The sequence below is a fragment of the Drosophila melanogaster genome, chromosome 3L (genome assembly GCF_000001215.4).
Source record: "Drosophila melanogaster chromosome 3L".
Taxonomy (NCBI): Eukaryota; Metazoa; Arthropoda; class Insecta; order Diptera; family Drosophilidae; genus Drosophila; species Drosophila melanogaster.
Genome location: NT_037436.4, coordinates 17,529,868 through 17,550,981, shown reverse-complemented (window position 1 = coordinate 17,550,981; position 21,114 = coordinate 17,529,868). Strand labels below are relative to the sequence as shown.

Sequence of the window (21,114 nt, the reverse complement as noted above, 5' to 3'; positions counted from 1 at the left end):
TCTTGCGGTGCTTGGGGGAACTTCTTGTTCAACTTTCTGAGCGAAACTTCAGATTCTTGAAAACGGTCCAAATATTAATTAATTTTGTACTTAAAATTTTAACTAAATTTATTCTAAATATCTCATTTGTTTCGTTAGCAAATAACTCTTAAATAATTTAAATAAATATCTTAACTAAAATAGGATTCTAATTTGGAAGAGAGAATTTGTAATTTAGATGCATTTTAATGGAGTCATAATGTACTTTACCGCTCTTTAGAGTGTTTTAATTATCCAGTTTATTTAAATCATTGCAAGTAGATCTTTCTTAGGAAGAACAGTTTAGTCTTAGCTTATTCTTTATTATGGGCGATGATATGGTTAAGGATCCAGTCCAAGTAGCTGCTGATGCGGGTGAACACGGCCGGGAATCCCACTTGACATCCCATAGAGGTTCCAAAAGAGGTGGATCCGATCAGGTAGCTGGAGTTGCCCTGCTTGTAGACCAGCGGACCGCCAGAGTCACCATGGCAGGTGGACTTGCCGCTGGTGGTGCTCATGCAGATCATCTTCTCCGACACAGCTCCACTCCAGTACATCCGGCACAGGGAGTGAGGCATAATGGGCATCTCCACGTATCTCAGCACGGGGGAAACCGAGTCGGAGGCATCGCTTTCCCGCCCCCAGCCGGAGGCGAAGGCCCGGATGGACTCGTACGTGGGAAACTGGCCATTCAAGCGACGGGGCAAACTGGCGGCCCGGATGCGATCAGTGAAACCCACAAAGGCGGGCAATCGAATAAGCGAGATGTCGTTGACCACCGTGCTGGCCATATAGTTCGAGTGCACTATAATACCCGACTTCTCCACCATGATCCTTTCTTGACCCTCCTCGGACTCATCACCGATGTTTATGGCCCCCAAATAGACCGTTACGGACTCCGCCCCATCCATGCAGTGTGCTGCTGTGATTATCCAGTAGTGTGAGATCAAGGTGCCGCCGCACCAAGTGCTCCAGTTCCCGAAGGAGACGTTCAGACCGGCCTGGTAGGGAAACTGACCCACCTCCGCCGGTTCTCCATTCGTAATATAGGGTTCCACATCGGTAAGGAGGGGAACAGCCGTACAGGATCCTACCAGCAGGACGCAAACCAAAAGTTTCATCATTTTCTAGGTTCAAAATAACTGAGGCAGCGAGACTGCTTCATGGTTATATAGGAACGGGTTAAGCCTGCAGCTTGTTATCTCATGATAAGGACCTCTTAAATTTCGAGCACCCTAGACCAATGGGATTATTATACCATGATCACACAACAAACAATTCACTTGACTTGGGATCCACCCAATGAATCACTGCAAATTGAAAACCTACGGCACGTGAGATGGCTAATCAGGTATTTTCAATTTAAGTAGTGCACTAAATTTAAAATCTAGTTGAACTTCGATTAGCAAATGAGGTCACGTAATTACTTACTTATTCCCAGTCCTTAGTTGATTTGATATCAGTACTTACAATATACGATTGATAGCTTCACTTATATCGCCTGTCAACGCGACATCCATTTTTAAGTTAGCAAAGAAATTGTAACATACTTTTAATTGCCGGCCACTTAAAACAAGCTTTCATTTCAAGTTAAGAGTAAGAACCTCTTCAAAAATACGCTCAGGTGTTTTGACTATTCTTTGAATAAATGCTGCTATCGGAAACCCGCGATTAATGAAAACATATGTACTTTAAATTGTTTCGGTAATCAAGTGGCGTTCAGATGAGTCCAAAGTGATAATGCATAATCAGGCATTACTTCTTATAGATTAACCAATTTAGGGGCCATAAATCCGCATTCATGTGGATGGACTGCGTCAGTGGTGCGAATAGTTGACTCTGAAAAGCATGCAAATCAGTACGATTTTAGTTTTCCTGCTTATCTTGGTTCAGGGAAGGTCGATCTCTTGCCTGGATATGGGTCATGGGATTGGAGGGCGAATCGCTGGCGGGGAGTTGGCCCGAGCCAATCAGTTTCCCTATCAAGTGGGTCTGAGCATCGAGGAGCCCAACGATATGTATTGCTGGTGTGGCGCTAGTTTGATCTCCGACCGATATCTGCTAACGGCTGCACACTGCGTTGAAAAGTGAGTATTTAGTGAAGCATTTAGTTAATATAGTACTAAACTGATAACTTTATCAATTCAGAGCGGTAGCTATCACCTACTACTTGGGGGGAGTGCTGCGACTTGCCCCTCGGCAGCTTATTCGATCGACTAATCCCGAAGTGCATCTGCACCCTGACTGGAATTGCCAAAGCTTGGAAAACGACATTGCCCTTGTACGATTGCCAGAGGATGCCCTGCTGTGTGATTCCATACGACCCATCCGGTTGCCAGGACTCTCATCGAGCCGGAACAGCTACGATTATGTTCCGGCTATCGCTTCCGGTTGGGGCCGCATGAATGACGGTAAGAACTGAATGATAAATCAAACCGAAAGTCGTACGAATTAACCATAATTTATACTAATTTCTTTTTATTTAACCCCACACACAGAATCCACTGCAATATCGGATAACCTGCGTTATGTTTACCGCTTTGTGGAATCCAATGAGGACTGTGAATACTCCTACGCTAACATAAAACCTACTAACATCTGCATGGACACAACGGGAGGGAAATCCACCTGTACCGGAGATTCTGGAGGACCTTTGGTCTACAGTGATCCTGTGCAGAACGCGGACATTCTGATCGGCGTCACTTCCTATGGCAAAAAGTCGGGCTGCACCAAGGGATATCCATCGGTTTTTACACGCATCACCGCCTATTTGGACTGGATAGGTGAGGTGAGCGGAGTTCACTATCCGTAGAAGTGGAGGGGGCCCTCGATGGCTAATCAAACAGTGCTGGGCACTGCAATTAAATTAAATGTTGAGCATTTTAGTTGCGACTATTGGTTTCCTTTCGAAGTGGTGGGCGTACCGAGAAGAGCACTTCAGAAAGTGGCGCAGTTCCACTCCATAGAGTGCAAAAGATAACGAAGCTGCTTCTTTTGCCTATGATAAGAAAGACTTGCATGTGGTGTAGCATATTTTTTGGTGTAACTTAAAAATCAAAGTAGATTGGTCAACAAAATAGGTCAAATAAGAAAGAAACAATATCTGAATTTAATCAAAAAGTTGTTTTCCACTCGGAAATTTACTATTGCATACGTATTGTATTTCCTTAGTTGAGTATAAAATCATTCGTCACGAAGTTAGAATCAGAACTATTGTATATTGAAATTCGAGCGTCACGAAATTTTTCCTGGCGAAGAGGATTAATTAGAGGATATTTAAAGTTCTTAGTTTCTTAATTTAGTTCATTATGGTAATATTTTCGAACGGAGCACGGGTTATTAGCATCGATGCGTATTTGCTAAAATGCTCTTTTTGATGTTAACCCATACCAGAACCAATATTAAAAATATTTGCTTTCGAGGCTTGGTTTGCTTCGTCACTACGTGGACTAGCATCCAGAATGATCTTAAGATACCACTACCGTAACTGCTCCCCATTTATTTTATATTTTATTAACACTAAAAGATCTCACGTAGGCTTATCTTCTGTTTTTGCCAATGGATTATAAAAGCCCCAAAAAGCCCCAAGGTCAAGCACCATGTTACCAAGGACGACATCATCCTGCACGCCGACTGGAACAGCCGTACCCTTAGGAACGACATCTCCTTGATCCGCATTCCTCACGTGGACTACAGCAGCGCCATTCATAACGTCGAGCTGCCCAAGCACGAGTACCACTACGCCTCCTATGATGGTGATGAGGTTATCGCCTCCGGATGGGGACGCACTTCCGACTCTTCCAGCGCCGTCGCCGCCCACCTCCAGTACGCCCACATGAAGGTCATTTCCAACAGCGAATGCAAGCGCACCTACTACTCCACCATCCGTGACTCGAACATCTGTGTCTCCACTCCTGCTGGCGTGTCTACCTGCAACGGTGACTCCGGTGGTCCTCTGGTCCTGGCCTCCGACAAGGTCCAGGTCGGTCTTACCTCTTTCGGATCCTCTGCTGGCTGCGAGAAGAACTACCCCGCCGTCTTCACCCGCGTCACCAGCTATCTGGACTGGATCAAGGAGCACACCGGCATCTAAATTTAAGTTTCTGATTTTTGCATTATTAAAATAGGTGTAACGGCGAACATATAAATCTTGTGTTGTTGGCTTATTTAAAGGTCTTATGCAATATTTGGTAAATTCTGATTAGCTGGTAGGGGTGTTTATAAATACAACACTTTTTTTTTAGCAAATATAAACCAAACGTATAGCCTCTTTTTCAGTAATTTAAAAACAACTAGATCTGAATTACTTAACGTTAACCATTTTTATTGGTATTTCTTTTTCTTTGTGTGGCTCCTGGCTTCATAGCAGAAGTTCCAGTCCTTGCTTTCTATACCATAATTTGAATTTAAAATTTAATTTTGATAGACTTCCGATCGGTCAATAATCATATTATCATATAGGCCTCCTTTTGCAGAGTTACTCTTTTGCAAAAACATTTGGAATGTGTCTGTATATAATTAACATTTATACAATATACATTAATTGTATTTTTAAGGGTTTAAGTTTTTAGAATTTTTATATATATTATGTTGTCTTTTTATTTAATAGTAAAGAGCGATTTTACGAACTAACATTATCATTATTACGAATACACATACAGTTATACAGAATAGAAAATTTAATTTGTTTAAAAATATTCATCCATCAGATTACAAATATTAACTTTTTTATTTTATTTTAATTTTTTCGCCTTTAGTTCTTTGCTGTGGGCACGTATAGAGGAATAGCGCATAAAAATAACAATTATAAAAAGTTTTCTCTGCATATACATACAAGATATACTTTTGACTCTATAGATTTAATAGTTAGTTTGGATTCTTCTCTCTTAGTTTGTAAAACGTTCTCAACTTTTTACAATTGTCGGCAATGTAATAAATATATTTATATATAATTTGGACTCGTTTGTTAGGTTCGTGTGGTTCACCATGCGCAGCTTTATTGGGATCCTTTTTTCTCTGCTTGTATAAGGTGTATGTGTAGTGTGTGAGTTTTGGCGCCTAGTTAAAATACATACGAAATAACACTAAACTAGCAAAAATGATTATAATACAAAAGCAAACGAACAAATAAGTACACGATCTGCTGGCGGTGCTATTCCAAGTGAATGCAATGAGGTTGCGGTTGTGCCGCTGATTTCGCTGTTGCTGCTCTTCAAGTCGTTGTTGTTGTTGATCTTGTGGTACTTGTGATGTGTGGAATCGTTGTAACTGCTCCTCCTCCTGGCGCTGCAGAAACTGTTGCTGCACCTCCAGCCAAAGCCATTCGCTTGCACTCCCGTTGCCGGTGTTATTAATCAACTCCAGCAAATCCTTGGCTGCCCTCGATGGCCTTGATCAGTTTGTCCTTCAGTTGCAGGTAGCCTTCATAGGGTGGCAGGTCCAGGCGATTGAAACTGTAGAGGAATATTGTTAGCAAACAGGTTGAAAAGCCTTAATTGGGTTTTTCGCAATTTGACCCGAAACTCACCAGGTATGTGCCCTTGGAAAGTTATTAGGAGTGCCCCACTTTTCGATAGTAAACATCTGGGGGCCATTTGAGCCGTACAGCTCCTTGAAACCGTTCATGGGCACGCGTGAAGTGCCCGTAACAAATTGCAGCAGACGAGAACGCATCTCGTTGGAGAAGGAAAGTACAGCCCTCCAGAACCACTGAATAATAATATGATTCATGTGGTAGTCGCCCTTGTACAGAGTATTCTCGCGCCAATCCTTCACATCGATGTTCTGTATGCCACACATCAGTAGCTCCAGTTCGTGCTCGTCGAAAATCTTAATAAGATTCAGAGGAATTATCGATCCAAAACCATCAAGGAAGGACGACATCTGTTCCTTGACACGTGCCACAAAGCGCCATTCGATAACCAATCTATAAGGGAAGAAATTGCGATTGTTTAGCCATTGAAAGTAATCGTATTATTGATGACACTTACTTAATGTATTCATCCTTGTTTTCGTTAGTCACGTCTATGTTGGCACCGCCGGGCTTTAGTTCGTGCTGACTCTTCTGGCCAAAAACGTCTTCATCCAGGCAGAAAGTCAGTTCCAGAATGCGTGGATCGTTCTCCTTAATCCACATCAGCGAGTTGTAGTACTCCGTGTCCACAGACTCCATGTCCTTTAGGTCAATCGGCTTCTGCAGCATCATCTTGTAGAATGGACGAATGAAGAAGGCATCTAGCAGCTTTCCATGATACACAGCCATGCCCGCAATACGGCCAATGAATCTACGATGTTTTTAAAACAATTAACAAAAGTACTTGCTTTCACAATTAAAAATACTTACTTAAAGTAACTTAAATGCTCCTCGTTGCACAAACCACTACCATTGTTTATCTGAAGCGTGTAGTTGTCCATGGCCGAGTACTCGAATAGTCCGTAGTACGGATTAAACATTTCTTTTGATAATAAATAGAACCATTCCCTTGCGAGGCCTCCATAATCTGCAATCAAAAACATGACTTTAATTGCAATCCAACAATAATATTGTAGTTTAATTTACTTACCTAAGCCAGTTTCTCCTTCAAACTCTACCCATAATTTAGTCTTTAGTAAATCGGTCTTCGTTACCGAACTAATAATTCTGTAAGAATCCTCCAGTATCGACGTACGACGAATACGTATTTCAAATTTATTTGGTACATTTGTCTGGAAAAAAATATTAAAAAAAAATGATTAATTTAATTTAATCACCAGACTATTTTTCTGTATGTACTTACAGGCTTTCTAATGTGACTCTTGAAATACTCGTATTTTTGCTTGTAATCTCGAGAATAGGGCACAGCCTGACCGGCAATATTTGGATTAGACAAGCGAGGATCTTCCCACTGCGTAGTTCGCGTGTCTACAAACAGAGTTTAGTTAATTCATTTGTGGAAAGTAGTAAGTAATTGATGACTTACTATGATCTATATAGAATACGCGTCCGTCGGTGTGTACTCGCTCCTCCCAGCCCTCTGGTAAAGGACCCAGGTCGTCCTCGACGCGACGAGTTTGATTTGGCATAGGGCTGGCCCGTCCGTTGCGCGGGTCTATCCAAGTAGTCCTCCGGGACGCATGATCAATGAAGAATGTCCTTCCGTTGGGGGCTACCTGCATCGACCAGCGCGGTGGCAGGGGTTCCTCTTCACCACCAGTATTCTGCAATACAAGATCGCCATAGAACATTAGCCGCTTCACCTAAAACTCTACCTTTAGATTATCCTTGGCACATGCAGATAAATTATCTGAAGATCACTTTACGTTTTTATTGTGCTTTAAGGATAGGAATAAAGAGGGAAATCGACATTACTTGTTCCATGGGAGGCACAGCCGCGTTGTCTTCCTCGGAATTGCGTCGTGTGGACGGAGCTGAGATGTCAGAGGGATTGTGGCTGTCTGTGTGATCGGTGTCTTCATTCTAGTCATTGGTGGATCGATTATTTTATTCATATATGTATAAATATGGATGCATTGCATTGCGTAAGGTATTTTTGTTTGTTGGTTTAGGAAGAAACAGAAAAGAGGTATTGATGAAATTAAAAACCATGTTCTCAAATTGAAAATTTCATAAAAACACAAATTAAGCGACAAATGCAAACATACAAACATTTATAACTAATCAAATAACTTAGCGGAAACTACGATTACTGAAAAGCTGCAGTTTAAAGCATTATGAGGGAAAGTACCATGAGTACAATACTTGGGTTTACATGCAACATAGACAGACACAGATGTTGGGGAGCAGTCGGAATGGTCTTTGTGTTGCTTACCGCTCCGCCCACTGAAATCCCCCATGTCCTAAAACAAACAAATATATGTGTATTTATCTTATCTTACACTGACAAATTTCGATACGACAAATAGTTTAGATTCTCCAACAGAAATGGACGAACGAGAAAAGAGAACCAAGGTTTGAGACTACAAGTGCAAGGATACGAGTGCGGATGGGAATGTGCTGACCGATGGCCGATGTTGCTGCTGGTGTCTCTGACCCCGATGTTGCGGCTCCTGCTGACGATGATCCACATCAAGCTACAAGTGAAATGAGTGATTTCGGTGGTTTGTTTCATATTTAATAGTGAGATGAGTGTGTGCTTAAGACTTGCTAACCAATATTCTATTCTGCTGTTGTTGCTGTTGCCGCTGCTGATGCTGCTGGATATGCAGTTGCATTTGCTGTCGCCGCCGTTCTTGCTGCCATCCCGCACCGCCGGCCATATTGCCCGCGGCCCGCCGCGTGAACGGGTTGGTTATGGCTATATCCGGCACACCGGGAGCCTCCCGTACCGGCCGCAGGTCGTTCTGCAAACTGGTCGCTGAGATTTCGGGCTGCCTATGGGCGACAGGATGTCGCAGGGAATTGTAAACAAAACTGAGGTCATGAAAGATAGAGCACAACGTATGGCGGTTAGGAAGCTGGCTGCGAAGTGAAGGAGCCTTGGGGGTTGGGAGGATTGTTCGGGTACGGACAAAATACCGACAAAAGGCTGAGGGATCTTTTGGATGGGTGCTGCTAGCGCATAGCGGATGATATTAACCTGGTATGGTCCACTGTTGGATCTTGATCTTCCTCTGCGCGATATTGCATGGCAATTTGTGCGAGAATTCCATTGTTGTTTGTTGGGGTGTTGGGTGGTGCCGATGAGGTGGCTGCTGTTTTTGGAGTATATGCTAAGCCAGCAGCATTGTTATTGTCCTCTATACTATTGTGACTGATGGAGTCCTACGTATATACAGGGGATTATTATTGAAGGGCTCTAGACGTCTACACATCTAAAATTCTAAGTGGGGTTTCAAACAAGGCGGTGAAGGCAAAGACACAACGATCAACGGCAGTGGGCATCTTAGGATTAGAAACCTATAACTGGCTCCCAATATTGATGTCATACTACTAAGATCTTATCTAGAAACTAGCGATACACTTAATCTGTAGTTAAAAAAAATATATATCATTACGAATATGCGTTTCAAGTACAAGTTCCTATCGAGTATATCACATGTTTGCGCGCTTTGGGATGTGGCTGACGGCTGATCTGGGTCAGGTGTTGGAGGCTGCAGCTCTGCATTATACTCCTCCTCATCAACATACTCCTCTGCCTCGTCATTGTCATGCAGCTCGCCGCAGTGCAGACAATTGGCCTGATTATTCTGAAGATCCACCATCTCCTCGCCATTCTCAGCCACATCCTCATCCTCGCTGCTCTCATCGCTGGCCACAGTCTCCATGTGAGCAGCGTTCCTTGGCCTCTGAGGTTTGTGGTGTTTTGTTATTGGGTTAGTCGGTTCGAGTGCGTTTTGTGTGGGCATTGTGTAATGGGTTTTTGTTCGATGCGGAAGTTTAAGAGATCATGCACAAAAATCAATCAAATCAAATGCTCATCACACATGCATAATAAATAGTTATACGTCTTTGATTAAATATATATATATATATCGAAACTTACAAATTTGCCTGTGGTTAACCAACTTAAACTTAAACGTGCACCCTAGGGAATACAGATCCAAGTTTTTCCACTTACCGCCGAACGTCCTGACTCCGTGTCGTCCACGCTGATGTGGAAACGTCTCTGGAAATCCGAGGCCAACTGGTCGTCAGTGGATTGGCTACTGTGGCTGTTTAAGCTGAGTAAGGATTATACATTTTCAGGGTTATAAATAAATTATTATTTACATTGTAAAAAGCTGTTCCTCATTTCTTCTGAGAAGCATTTTCGCATGTTTATCTTATTCTTTAAATTTAACGAAACTAGATAAAATTTAATATTAAGCGTACAAAAATCAAGTTGCTGTTAATGTTTACCGAAATCAGAAAATGGCTTACTCAAATATGTATTCATCAGTGAAATTTATGGAACAGTCTTTCTGATTTAAACTCATATCTGCACGCCCAACTTACACAGTAGGCCTATCCCATTGCGTCGTCCTCGCCGTGTGATTCACATAGTACGTGCGCCCGTTGGCATCCTGGCGTTCTTCCCATCCAGCGGGTAGGGCATCGTGGCCACCAGTAGGAAAGGGGTGCTGCGAAGCAGGAAGCAGGCACACGATTAATATTTGCATTTCAAAGGGAATAAGGACACTCACCGGCTGGGCAGACGTCTCACCGGCATTGGTGGCCTCAACGTGCTCCCACTCGCCATCGCTATTGCCACTAGATGGCTCGCTCTGCTCCCGCGTCTCCCGGATAAAGGCGTGGTAGATGCGCAGTGTGCCCTTGATGCGGGATTTGGCGCTGCTGGGCGAAGGGCAGGGGAGAAGATCAATTTTAATGAGCCAACCAAACAGGTGCACAGACACCGCCACCAATACCAGGCCCATACGGCAGACACACAGACGCGCACGAGTTAAAAACAATAAGTTTCATACTAAGCGTAAACTAAAAATAAACTCAACAGCGAATACACAATTGCAGATACATATGGGTTACTATGGATTACGGTCGCGTTGCACAACTTTAAAGCCGCTTTCACTTTAATGAATGTCAATAAGGAAGGCAACACACATGATAAGAATGGTATTTGTAGGAGCTGTTAATCAACAAAAATTTTTAATCAAATACTTTCTTGAATGTGAGTGACTCACTTTTAAAATAGGTTTATGACAAATAGGCCAAAATATAAAAGATTGAAATATTGTAAGTTAACAATAGAAGTACACAATAGGTAATTGTTACCAATATATATAAAATGTATTGACACAGCAATAAGTCAGATATTGAAAACACGCTCCAACCATTCGTACATTTAACCTCCACCAGTAAGCAGTGTTTTCATTAATAAGCTGCATTTGTATAATATTTTCCTACTTTGTCATGTGGTCTAAAGTTGTGAAAAGCAGTTAATGTTCGATTGAAAAGCGATTCTATTCTAGTCGAGGGTAAGTGGAGTGTTCTACTACGATTACGACGAATACATTTGCAAATTATAATTGCAAGTAAAGACTGCACTTGGGCTAAAGGGGCGTGGTGATAAACAATAAACAAAGCAAAACACGTAAACTCTATAGCACTACAACAGAATCTCTACGGGTTGGGGACTTAGACGAGATCTTAGCCTTCTTCACCAATCTATTAACAATTCTGCCTTTGTTGTTTATTATACATAACTAGATTTTATGGCTATGTAGTAGTGTGTAAATCAACTGAAATTAAAGAAACAAAATCAAACTGCAAATGATATAAACCTACCCTACTGACCTGCGCGGGCGCAGAGTGTAGCTTTGTTCTCCGATGGTGCGACCTTCCTGCTCGGTAGGCAGATTCACCAGGGTCAGCTCCACCATGCCCAGGAAGTCGTCGCGTGTCAGGCGATTCTCGTCAAATACTTGAAACACAAGCTTATGCTCAGACGGTTTAACCTGGTCAAATAAGTAATTAAATGGTCAATTAAAAGGCGATACAATTCTTCTGTGGTATGTCTGCAAACTTACTCTAAATATGAACTCTTCATTCCAGGTTGGATTCAGTGTCTGTGGAAGAATAAATTAAAAGAATCAAAATTAATTATCAATAGATGCGGGTTAGTATCCTATAAAGTAAATCTATTGGAAAAGCGGATATTTAAACAAAATTTATCAGCTTGGATAACATAAACGAATAAATCATATGATTACTTAATCACATTTTAAACAGCTTAATGGTGACTAACTCAATCTTCATTATGTTCGCAATCTATATTTCGTATAATCTAGTAAACCTCAAACTCAATTCCAAATGAATTATCTCAAAAGGCGTTCTACTCTTAAAAACTTGTAATCTATTAACACCTGTATTTGATCAGCAAATTAGATATCTAAGAGCGTTAGTCATAAAGTCCACACGACACTGATAACCACTGTGTGATTTACATTTATAAACGTACAATCAGGGCCAAATAGTCTTCCCTTGCACCTTTAATTTGGTAATGTAGCAAGTAGCACCAAACATAATCGATAAGACAAAACTTCTCCGATTGCCCTTGTCACCCAACATAGGACGTTAAGGTTTAATAGATTTAATAGGTTTAATGTTTTATGGGGTTTATGTTCACCTTCTTTTTGGTCTTCGTCAAAACAGAGTCAATATTAATATCACCGTTGATTGTGTTCAAATCGATTCTGACATACGGGTCGCTGTGGATGAAAGCATTCAATTCAGTTATCTCCAATATAATCGGCTTAATTAGCAACTGATTCACTCACCTGGCGCCGAATATATCCTTTTTGGCCAGCGACTGGCCGGTGAGTACGACGATTCGCAGGTGACACGAGTCCCCAGAGTCGTTCTGAAAAGGGGGAAAAATAAGAGAAAATCATGAAATTAGTAAAAATAAAATAGTAGTAGCCTCACAACAAATGAGACACTTGTGCACGCGTCGCTGGGGAAAAACAGGGGACAGGAATTGAATGGCACAGACTGGGTCACATGGAGAACGAATAGATAAGCCGCAGCAGTGCCCATAAGCCTGACCCACGCAGCGTATGCTTAATGTCCGCGATTACGCATACGCCGCGTACGCTGGCCTGGGTAAAAGTATATTTTTTGGATTTTTTTGGTCTACATTGCGACCGCGCGCACAAGTTCTTCACAAATGTTCCCTGAAGGATATGCATTATACATTCGCGTTCATAATTGTTTTTTCATTCGCGGCCAGATAATTCCCACGACCTTGACACGAGCACCGCCCCAGAAAGGGGCGTAGAAGTTCAAGAGAGTCATCAAGCAATTGTCTAGTGCAGAGAATGCGGCCAAAAACTTGAGCTAAATTGCGTGTTGTGAATCACTACGGACCTCGGGGCCTCTCGGGTCTAGAATTGCGGTTGCGGCCCAGTTTGCGTTTGCAGTTGGCATTTCTCGTTGAAATGCGAAATACAATTTTAGGCATCCCTCAAAAATACATTTCCACATCTAAATGTACTTTGTGGCGATATTAGAGCGGCTTGAGAGCACAGAATTGGGTTAATTGGGCGTGAGTTTGATGTCAGACCTCAAAACTTAGTGGCTTTTCATGTCATAAATTAAATTGTAGGATTATTAAAGCTTTGTAAACAAATGTTGGATCTAGTAGTAGTAGTTGATTTTAATGGGTAAACCGTGTTGTACTATATGTCAAAAGCAGTCTCAGGTTTATAAAACCGCTGACTGCCGGGATTAACTATATTTCGAGTAAATTTCTTTGTTAAATATGGATTAATATGTGGATTATTCTAATATTCACCTGATTTAAATCTTCAATATTTCTGAGCTTAAAGTGCTGGAAGCTAACCACATAACACCATAACACCTCTACCACGTGACCACCCACTATTCGGGACTGGGGAGCAGCAAACTTTGTGCATTCTTCCAAGACAAACATAACCCATTTTATCCACTCATCTCGGCTGAGAGCTAGCACTTGTATCCATTAAAAGGCTTTCCCATTAAATATTCAATTTGCCGACATTGTTTATAAAGTGAGGAGCAAACCCGAGTGCCCCGCTGCCCCCCCCCCCCCCGACTTGGTGGCTGACCAGACGGCGCCATATCCATATCCGACCGCCCCTTGTATCAGATATCAGAGGCTCGCATGTTGCGGCTTGTTGGCCGCCCGCTGACCCTGAATGGGTTGGTTTCCAGACCCTATATTACATGTGCCATTTCGTACACGCTCTCAGGAACTATTTTGTTCCGTTTCTGTGACGGGTTGTGTTTGTATTTATGCGCTGACAGTTCCGCATTTTCCATGAACTTGTACTATTGATTTTCACCGCGTTCACGGCTAGCTCTTTAAAATAGCCGCGGCTTTTCCCACTTGTGCAATAATTAAATGTACAGAGAGAAAAGCTTTGAGTGAAATCTCAAGTTACTTTACACATTCCTTCATTCTTTTAACCTATTAAATTAGCATGTGTATTTTGGTAACAAGGTTTTTCATCAAATTTTATCAAAATTGTTTCATAAATTATAAGTGCTCTTCTTGCCACGAACTATATAACAATAATGGGGTAATGCCATTAAGTACGCACAGTATAATAAGCTAGTGCGCATTATTAAATGCCAGATGCCTCGTTGTCCCGACTCGATTATTGCCTGGGCAAAAGGTCCAATCAATCAGCCTAAGCTGGTGACCCTGGAGTCGAGTAATCCCCCAAGGTCCTTCCGGTATCCTTTCGCACGCCTTCACTGCCCGTGCAGCTGTTACTGTTCCGTTTCTTGGCTCAAAATCTCTGACAAAGCCACGTCGTAGCTGGCATTAAATTGATTTTTAGCCATTAAATCTGGGACCGAGGGAAATTAGCTTAAAACGGTTCTGGCGGTTTAAGCCTGTTTGGCGCTGGATTGACAGTTCGTTTTGCAAAAGGGGCGGGCTCGGCAGGAAAAGCGTTAATTAAAAGGGAAGTCCGACGTAATGATCCGCATTGCGCTGCACTGTCATTTCATCTTCCTTTAATTGCCTGGCGGTATACAGTGGAACCACTCCCAATGAAACCACTTTTCAGATTTACAAATTGAATTATTAAATCATTTTTATGGCAATTTTAAATGTGCTATATCAGCTTTACAAAACTATAGTACTGACAATTGCTAGAGGTTGTAAAAACAATTATGAGTCATAAAAGTAAAACGGTTTTTTAATAACTCTTTTTAAAAGTTATTTCAAAAAACATATTGCGATTGGCGTCTAAATGGTTATTGAACAATAAATGGTATGTAAATCTGTGCCGCAGTGTGAAATTGTTTAATATGCGAGTTCCCAATGCATTTCCTCTTAAAACAAGCATAGTTCACCCTAGCCAAATCCTCCTGCTTATTCGTTTTGACTGTGCTTTGTGTGCACTTTTTAATCACGAATTCCACTGATACCGTTCCAAATTTCTTGGCTATTGAAGAGCTAAAATCGTGTCCGAAATCGGTTATCAATAGGCACATAGCCCCAAACGCTCATTATCAGAGTTGGCAAGCCGTTGACTTTACCATTCACTCGACCATGTGACATACAACCAGCCGGCTGCCCTTTCTCCGTTTCCTTGCCATCAGTCCAGTCCGTCCAATCGGCATTGTTCCGCCCTGCTCAAACTATTTCACATTCACCATAGTTTTCACCCACTTTTATTTCCGTGCCCACTGCATGAATAATGAATTATAAAAGTATATATGTGAATAATCATTCAGCTGTTCGCTGATAAGCAAAAGCGAATAAGAGAGGAAGCGTTTTGGTGGCCAAAAAAAAAAAAAAGTCAAGGCGCTCGGCAGAAGCCCATTTCTGTTGCTCTTAGCGATTCATCTGCTGTTCAAACAGATGGCTTAAGCGCAAGGCTGATGGGAGATAATAAATACCAGTCAACAGCGAAATTAAACAAGCTCGAATATCAATTGTTACTCATACGTTTTAATGCGCACATGGGGCCGAGTGAAAACTCTTCAGGCCAAAAAAAAAGAATGAGGCCTTAAGCGTAGTCGTTGCCATTAACCTAATTGATTGGTTGCCACCCATCACTTGCCACTATTTCCAGAGGTCAATGCAAATTCATTACACAAATTGACATTCTGCCGTGCATCTGGGTTAGATGAAAGATACATTGATAGTTTACAAGATAAGTTCTTAAAAGTCTATTTTTATAAGCAATAACCAGAAAGAACTAGCTACAAGAATATAGAAAAAGTGTTCGCTTTATAAGGCATAGCATATATGTACATACATATGTCAAATAAATTTAGGGCTATAAATAATTTGTTCTAATGTGACGGTTATATATGAATGTCTATGACGTCTGTAAGTACGATAAATAGGCTTCTATCATCGGGAAGATAAATTATTAGTTAAAATGTTAACTAATGAAATAAAAATTCAGCAATTTTCAACGGTCAATAGTACATTTCTACTGCATCTCAGGGCCATCGAAAATTAATTATACATATTTCTGTGTATTTCCGTGTATTATTTCGAACTTTTATTCCTTATCATTAAGTGGAATCTAAAAATTTCCCAATTAAATTAAATATCCTTTTTTTTTTTGTATTAATTGAAGGATGGTGCCAGGTCTTTAAGGCCAAATTCTCATCTAAATATTTATACTTTATTTTTATTCTATCAGACAGATATCCTATACAATTGCACTTTGCGCTCTACCGATCTCATTTGATATTTTCCAATATCTATCGAAAAATCTCATTAACCGGGGAGGCCTTGAGCCGGAAAATCTCTAGAGATTTAGCGGAGAATGCAGAGAGGATTACTGAGCGGTGGGCAGAGGGCCGGGCTGCACGTGAGGCACATCAAAGGCGGCTCAATTAGCGGTCGAAGAAAATGAGCACACTCACACAGAGGCTCGAGCATTTGCATATGTACCATTTTCACGTAGTGACGAGAGAGAAGAGAGGCGCTGCTCTCGGCAGTTACTTACATCACTGTTATTGCAGCCATGGATTTGGCCATCTTCGCTCGTCACCGATGGCGATGTGGTTGTTGACTCGGCCATTTTTACTTTATTTTGATGGCGATTGGGATTGGGATTTGGATTTGGTTTTGCCTCCGATTTGGACTTTATTCACTGCCGATTTTTCTTCCGCTGTTTACGTTTCGCGTTTGTGTTAATTTTCGTGCACGCCTCTCAAACTAAATTGAACAATAAATTGCGAGGGTTATAAAATAAACAAACACACAGAGCATCAGAATATTGGCCGCGTTTGGCGGTTTTAACTGCTCAAAACGAGTTGGTCAAAAAGGAATTTCATATTCTTGCAGCCTTTTTTGCGTTCTTTTTACTTGATTTTCACGGTTTTGGCGCACACACGATTTATTTTGGTATCTCGACGAGCTTTTTGATTTTTTTGCTTTTTGCTAAGCTGCAAGCTGCATACGGCGACAAAAAGGGAACAGGTTCCACAACAATTGCCGTTTTGTTTTTATTATGTTTATTGCGAATACGCAATGTTGGTTAGGGCCAAAAGGGGGCATGGCAGCATTAGGCTCACATTCCAACTTTTTTTTCTGCCCTGTATGACTAATAGGGCCCCGCGAAAAATGCGAAAGAAATGGGGAAATGCTTCTGCATTTGATGTGATTTCGAGATTTCTCGATTGTGCCGAGCGAGAACTGTTGCTTTACGGTACGTACGCTTATTTACTGCTTTTTTTTTTATATAATTAACACATTTCAGGGGTACTGTGCAATAAATTTATCTATATAATCCAGCGATTTGTGTGTGTGTGGCGGTACACTCTACAATATTTATAATTCAATTATTCACTTATTTATCTTTTATTAACGGCCCTAAACGATGGAAACAATAACAACAATAACAAACGGCACACCAACACTATTGCGAAAACATGTTCTGCGTAAATGTCTGCCTCTCTCGCTCGCTCCCGCAGCGAGTGTGTGTGCGGTCGTGGGTGCGAGCGCAACAGCAACAGCAACACTTGTCGGCAGCCGCAGCGCAAAACACGGAACTTGGCGCTTTCGCGTTCTAAGCTAAAATGAAGGCAGCTCCACTGAAAAGTGTGGCCAGCGCGTTCGGGCCAAGAGGTTGCCCCATTGCGGAGCTTTCATTGGGTCTAGTGTGACCGATGGAACGGAGTAAATTATTTACCTCATGGTCGGCTTCTCCGGGAAAAATTCTAATATTAATATATTAAAAAGCAAAATACGAAGTGGACTTGCAATACTCATGCATAGATATTTTAATGAATTGTCACAAAAAGTGCTCCAATTAACCATAAAAAGGAAAGTTTTTAATCTTAAAAAAAAAATACCAAAACAGTACTGAACACATTTTTCAACACTGAAGCCCCAGCTACAAGCTGTTGGCTGAAAGCTTTTTAAAATGACAGCTTAGCCCTGTACTCTTTTTGTCTTCCTCTCGCGTTTTCTCACTCCCACTGTTGACAGCTGCCATCGAACAAGTGTCTTTAAGCAAAACAAAACAAAAACAGCTGATCGGCTGCGCCGTGCGTTGATGTGAGTGGACTATCTATGTGTGCGTGCGTATCTGTGTGAAATTTGTATTTTGGGCTGGGAATCCCTCCAATTCCATTAATAATGTTCAGCTAAATAGCGTATAATCACTTATAATAGACATGAGAATGTTCTGACTGCTGACGCAATGGATTCAATGGATGTAATTGACCAGCTGTTGACTGATAAGCGGCCCATTAAGGCTATCCGCTAAGGCAATTGTGACGTCGACTGTTCTTACAAGTGCGTCGATTGGCCGACGTCACCGCTTGCCGGCTGACGTGCAAATTGGATTAAATAACCCAAATAACAGAGCTCAATTAGCGGGGGCATACAACTTTTGCGGCAAAAAAAGCACTAATGAAGATAAGCCATTCATTCATACACCTCCCACTTTTTGGACAGGAATTTCGAGCCATTCTGACAACGCTTCAATGAGTTCGACAAACAGAATTGAAGTGCCGTCAAATAATCGCTCATTGAGTGAAAGCAAACAGAGCAAACAACCAACACTGGGATACTAAAAAAGAAAGTAAAAGAAACACAAAACAAAATGTCAGTTCATAATACGTTTAGAAACTATGAATAATATAATTCTGCGAGTTCTGTTAGAAATTAAAATACTTTTATAAACCATTAAACATAGCCTAGGTATTAAAAGTTAAAACAATATTTTTCTCTCTGTGCAGCCAGAAAACCATAAAGTGTAGACACACAACATTCAAGAGGCGGCGGCCAAGAATTGTGTTGATAAATTAAATTAGCTTCGAAGATGCCGATGACTGCTCAAGTGGCTAGCATCTTTGGCAAATTAAGATAAATAAATTAGTTTAGTTTCCGTTCGGCCTGAGATGGCGAGCGAATTATTTGTTTATACAAGTGAGCAAAACAATAGAAAAGCCCATTCCAGACACTAAGTAAACAACGATGATGCCAGTTTATTTTCTGGCGGCTTCCTAATACTTTTCTTGGCACTTTTCTGCTCTTCGGAAAGTGCAAGTCAAGAAATGTTATTCGATTTTAAAAAATCCGCAAAAAAGCTACTTTTTCTTTAACATTATAAAGTAATTGGTACAAGCAAACAATGACTAAACGATAAAATGTAATGTGCTGTATTAAAGGCCCTCCTAAAAAAAGACTTATGGAAGTCACTCCTGAAATACAACTACATCTAACTTAATGGTTGACGAAATGCAACGACCTTTACACCGTAAAAGCTAGGTATTGGATAAGAACAGTTCGTAAGTTTTTCGTGCTTTTCGGCTTCTGAAGGAATTGTAGATCCCCTACTTTTCCCACCATACATATATCCCACTTTATCATCCATGAGGGGAGTGAAATCTACATGGCCCATCTACACGACTCAGCTGTTTGGCAATCTGCAGATTAGATTAGTAGTGAAAACATCGTAAAAATGGAAACACTAAATACAGCGGAGGCACTGATAAGGGCGACCAAATCCCCCAGCACCACCCGTTGATAAATACTTTTCAAATCTTCACACCAACAAAATGGTGGATACATTGTGGGCAATTCCTTATAAAAGGTTATAGGAATTGGTTGGCTTAGTTTTGATAAGACAACATTTCGGTATGCCCTTTAAAATGAGATACATTTATTGATTAGTCAGTTTGCAACGAAACCAAAACAATTGATAAGAGTATCTTATAAGATGTCATAGTAAGTAATACCTTACTATCTATTAAAAATTGATAAACATATAGGTGCCACGGTCACTATTTGGTGTTATGATAACTTAATTTGATACATACGCGTTTATATAACCCATAATTAGTTAACTGGCTTTATCAAAAATGGAATGAAATTTTTCAATCAGAGTTGGATGCGTTGTGAAATAAGGTTGTAACCATAAGGTGCTCCTACAAAATTCCTAAGATGTTAGAAGAGTTCCTAAGTTGTCCTTCAAGGTAAAGCTCTCTCTTTTCGTCGTCACCTGCACTTATGTAAACTTACCACTGCTGCCAACGATCTGCGAGGAGTGTAACCATTTCCAAATTCCTGGCGCGTTTGCTGTTGTCCCGCAACAGAGGCCGCTCGCCGGCGGGGCGGCGGGCGTGGCACGTCGCCGCCGGCCACCGAGGAAGAAGACGACGGGACGGGAAGGGCCGCCGCGGCCACCAAGCCGCTGGAACGTGCCGACATTGTTGTGTTGTTGTTGTTTGTTTCTTTTAGAGAAGCTTCTGCAATGAAAGAATGACGGAAGGAGAGAGGGTGAATATGTGCAAAGCGGAAGTGCAAATTAAGCGATAAATGACACGAAGAAGAAGAAGAGGAGGCTGCCATAAGGTAACAAGAGGGGGAAGGGTGTACAGAAGCGAAGGAAAGAAAAGCGAACAGACAACAAAGACAGCAAACAAAGTGAACAACGGTACTTGTGCTAGATGCCATCTCTGTCTGCCGCCCTGCCCCCGTGCAAGCGTGTTTCTAGTGTGTGTGTTGTGTGAATGAGGTGTGGGTGATAGAGCACAAAAGCCAAACATTTTCTTGATAATTAGCCAGGCGCGAAGCCATGTCTTTGTAGACCATTTATGGTTAGCATAAAGTTTCGCCCAAGTTTTCCACTTACGTTTACACACGCACAAACACGGGCCACTATATTTTCGCCCGATTTATGTATATATTTTGCGGTGGTATGCGTGTGGGCTCGCCTTTATCCACTATTTGCGGAAAATCATCACGTACTTCTATCACACGGCAAATTCTACACTGCTCACTATTCAAGCGATTATCACTTTGACCGCTTCGGCGGCGCACATGCCTTAATCGCCGATATCGGTCGGCTATAGGTGCCTGTATATATGTCGCACGCGCAGTATTAAATAAAATTTAAACACCGGACGGGAAAAATGCACAAAACGGCGACAAAATCGAGAACAAAACTGCCAGAGTGACCGTGTACGCGCACTGAGAACATACCACAGCACCCAGAAGCCTTAACAGTTAAGGGAAGCACTTGTTAAATTCATAAAATGGCTCGCAGGCTTTTATTGAACCAAATATTTATCAAAATAAGGTGAAGTTTCCGTAAAGCATGAAATTTGTAGTTATTATAAATATGTATATTATTATAAATTTATTAAGTAAACTAATTTGCCACGCAGCTAGTTTGGGTATTGTTCGG

The 21,114-nt window shown here is 41.4% G+C and overlaps 3 protein-coding genes and 1 long non-coding RNA gene across 14 annotated transcripts; 2 read left to right on the top strand and 2 right to left on the bottom strand.

The window, feature by feature from the left end:
• Position 1: 1 nt before the first annotated feature.
• CG7542 (uncharacterized protein) lies at positions 2 to 1,156 on the bottom strand. 2 transcript variants are annotated; one of them, NM_001300170.1, is made up of 1 exon: positions 2 to 1,156. In NM_001300170.1, exon 1 carries the CDS (start codon positions 1,143 to 1,145, stop codon positions 333 to 335), a length of 813 nt encoding a protein of 270 aa, NP_001287099.1. In that variant the 5' UTR covers positions 1,146 to 1,156; the 3' UTR covers positions 2 to 332. The 2 variants fall into 2 exon arrangements, with proteins under 2 accessions (NP_001287099.1, NP_648995.3); NM_140738.2 differs by having other exon boundaries at positions 324 to 1,156.
• A 698-nt stretch (positions 1,157 to 1,854) lies between these two features.
• Jon74E (Jonah 74E) lies at positions 1,855 to 2,905 on the top strand. The gene is made up of 3 exons (NM_001202197.1): positions 1,855 to 2,108; positions 2,170 to 2,432; positions 2,520 to 2,905. The coding sequence occupies exons 1-3, from the start codon at positions 1,870 to 1,872 to the stop codon at positions 2,831 to 2,833; spliced, it is 816 nt and encodes a 271-aa protein (NP_001189126.2). The 5' UTR covers positions 1,855 to 1,869; the 3' UTR covers positions 2,834 to 2,905.
• A 1,416-nt stretch (positions 2,906 to 4,321) lies between these two features.
• Positions 4,322 to 20,901, bottom strand: Nedd4. Of its 9 annotated transcripts, none has more exons than NM_140736.3 (20): positions 20,560 to 20,901; positions 19,947 to 20,173; positions 12,238 to 12,320; positions 12,087 to 12,168; positions 11,488 to 11,526; positions 11,246 to 11,415; positions 10,144 to 10,291; positions 9,956 to 10,080; positions 9,579 to 9,681; positions 8,598 to 8,782; positions 8,170 to 8,431; positions 8,020 to 8,091; positions 7,370 to 7,477; positions 6,981 to 7,218; positions 6,798 to 6,922; positions 6,585 to 6,726; positions 6,365 to 6,521; positions 6,012 to 6,305; positions 5,549 to 5,947; positions 4,322 to 5,474 (listed from the first exon to the last, which is right to left on the bottom strand). In NM_140736.3, the coding sequence occupies exons 2-20, from the start codon at positions 20,133 to 20,135 to the stop codon at positions 5,372 to 5,374; spliced, it is 3,024 nt and encodes a 1,007-aa protein (NP_648993.1). In that variant the 5' UTR covers positions 20,136 to 20,173; positions 20,560 to 20,901; the 3' UTR covers positions 4,322 to 5,371. The 9 variants fall into 9 exon arrangements, with proteins under 9 accessions (NP_648993.1, NP_001261990.1, NP_001137965.1 ...); NM_001275061.1 differs by having other exon boundaries at positions 4,606 to 5,474; positions 9,579 to 9,672; positions 10,144 to 10,294; NM_001144493.3 differs by having other exon boundaries at positions 4,606 to 5,474; positions 8,170 to 8,392.
• Positions 20,780 to 21,114, top strand: lncRNA:CR45165 (long non-coding RNA:CR45165). Of its 2 annotated transcripts, NR_124970.1 has the most exons (2): positions 20,780 to 21,006; positions 21,095 to 21,114. It is a non-coding gene; the product is annotated as a long non-coding RNA:CR45165 (long non-coding RNA). The 2 variants fall into 2 exon arrangements; NR_124971.1 differs by lacking the exon at positions 21,095 to 21,114 and having other exon boundaries at positions 20,780 to 21,075.

Bases quoted from the DNA above. Each gene is read 5' to 3' on its own strand.
- CG7542 (NM_001300170.1), bottom strand. From the start codon at position 1,145: ATGATGAAACTTTTGGTTTGCGTCCTGCTGGTAGGATCCTGTACGGCT.
- Jon74E (NM_001202197.1), top strand. From the start codon at position 1,870: ATGCAAATCAGTACGATTTTAGTTTTCCTGCTTATCTTGGTTCAGGGA. The intron at 2,109-2,169 runs GTGAGTATTTAG...TTATCAATTCAG, and splicing joins GCTGCACACTGCGTTGAAAA to AGCGGTAGCTATCACCTACT. The intron at 2,433-2,519 runs GTAAGAACTGAA...CCCCACACACAG, and splicing joins TTGGGGCCGCATGAATGACG to AATCCACTGCAATATCGGAT.
- Nedd4 (NM_140736.3), bottom strand. From the start codon at position 20,135: ATGTCGGCACGTTCCAGCGGCTTGGTGGCCGCGGCGGCCCTTCCCGTC. The intron at 8,092-8,169 runs GTTAGCAAGTCT...TTTCACTTGTAG, and splicing joins AACAGCAGAATAGAATATTG to CTTGATGTGGATCATCGTCA. The intron at 7,478-8,019 runs GTCAGCACATTC...ACCAATGACTAG, and splicing joins AGCAGCAACATCGGCCATCG to AATGAAGACACCGATCACAC.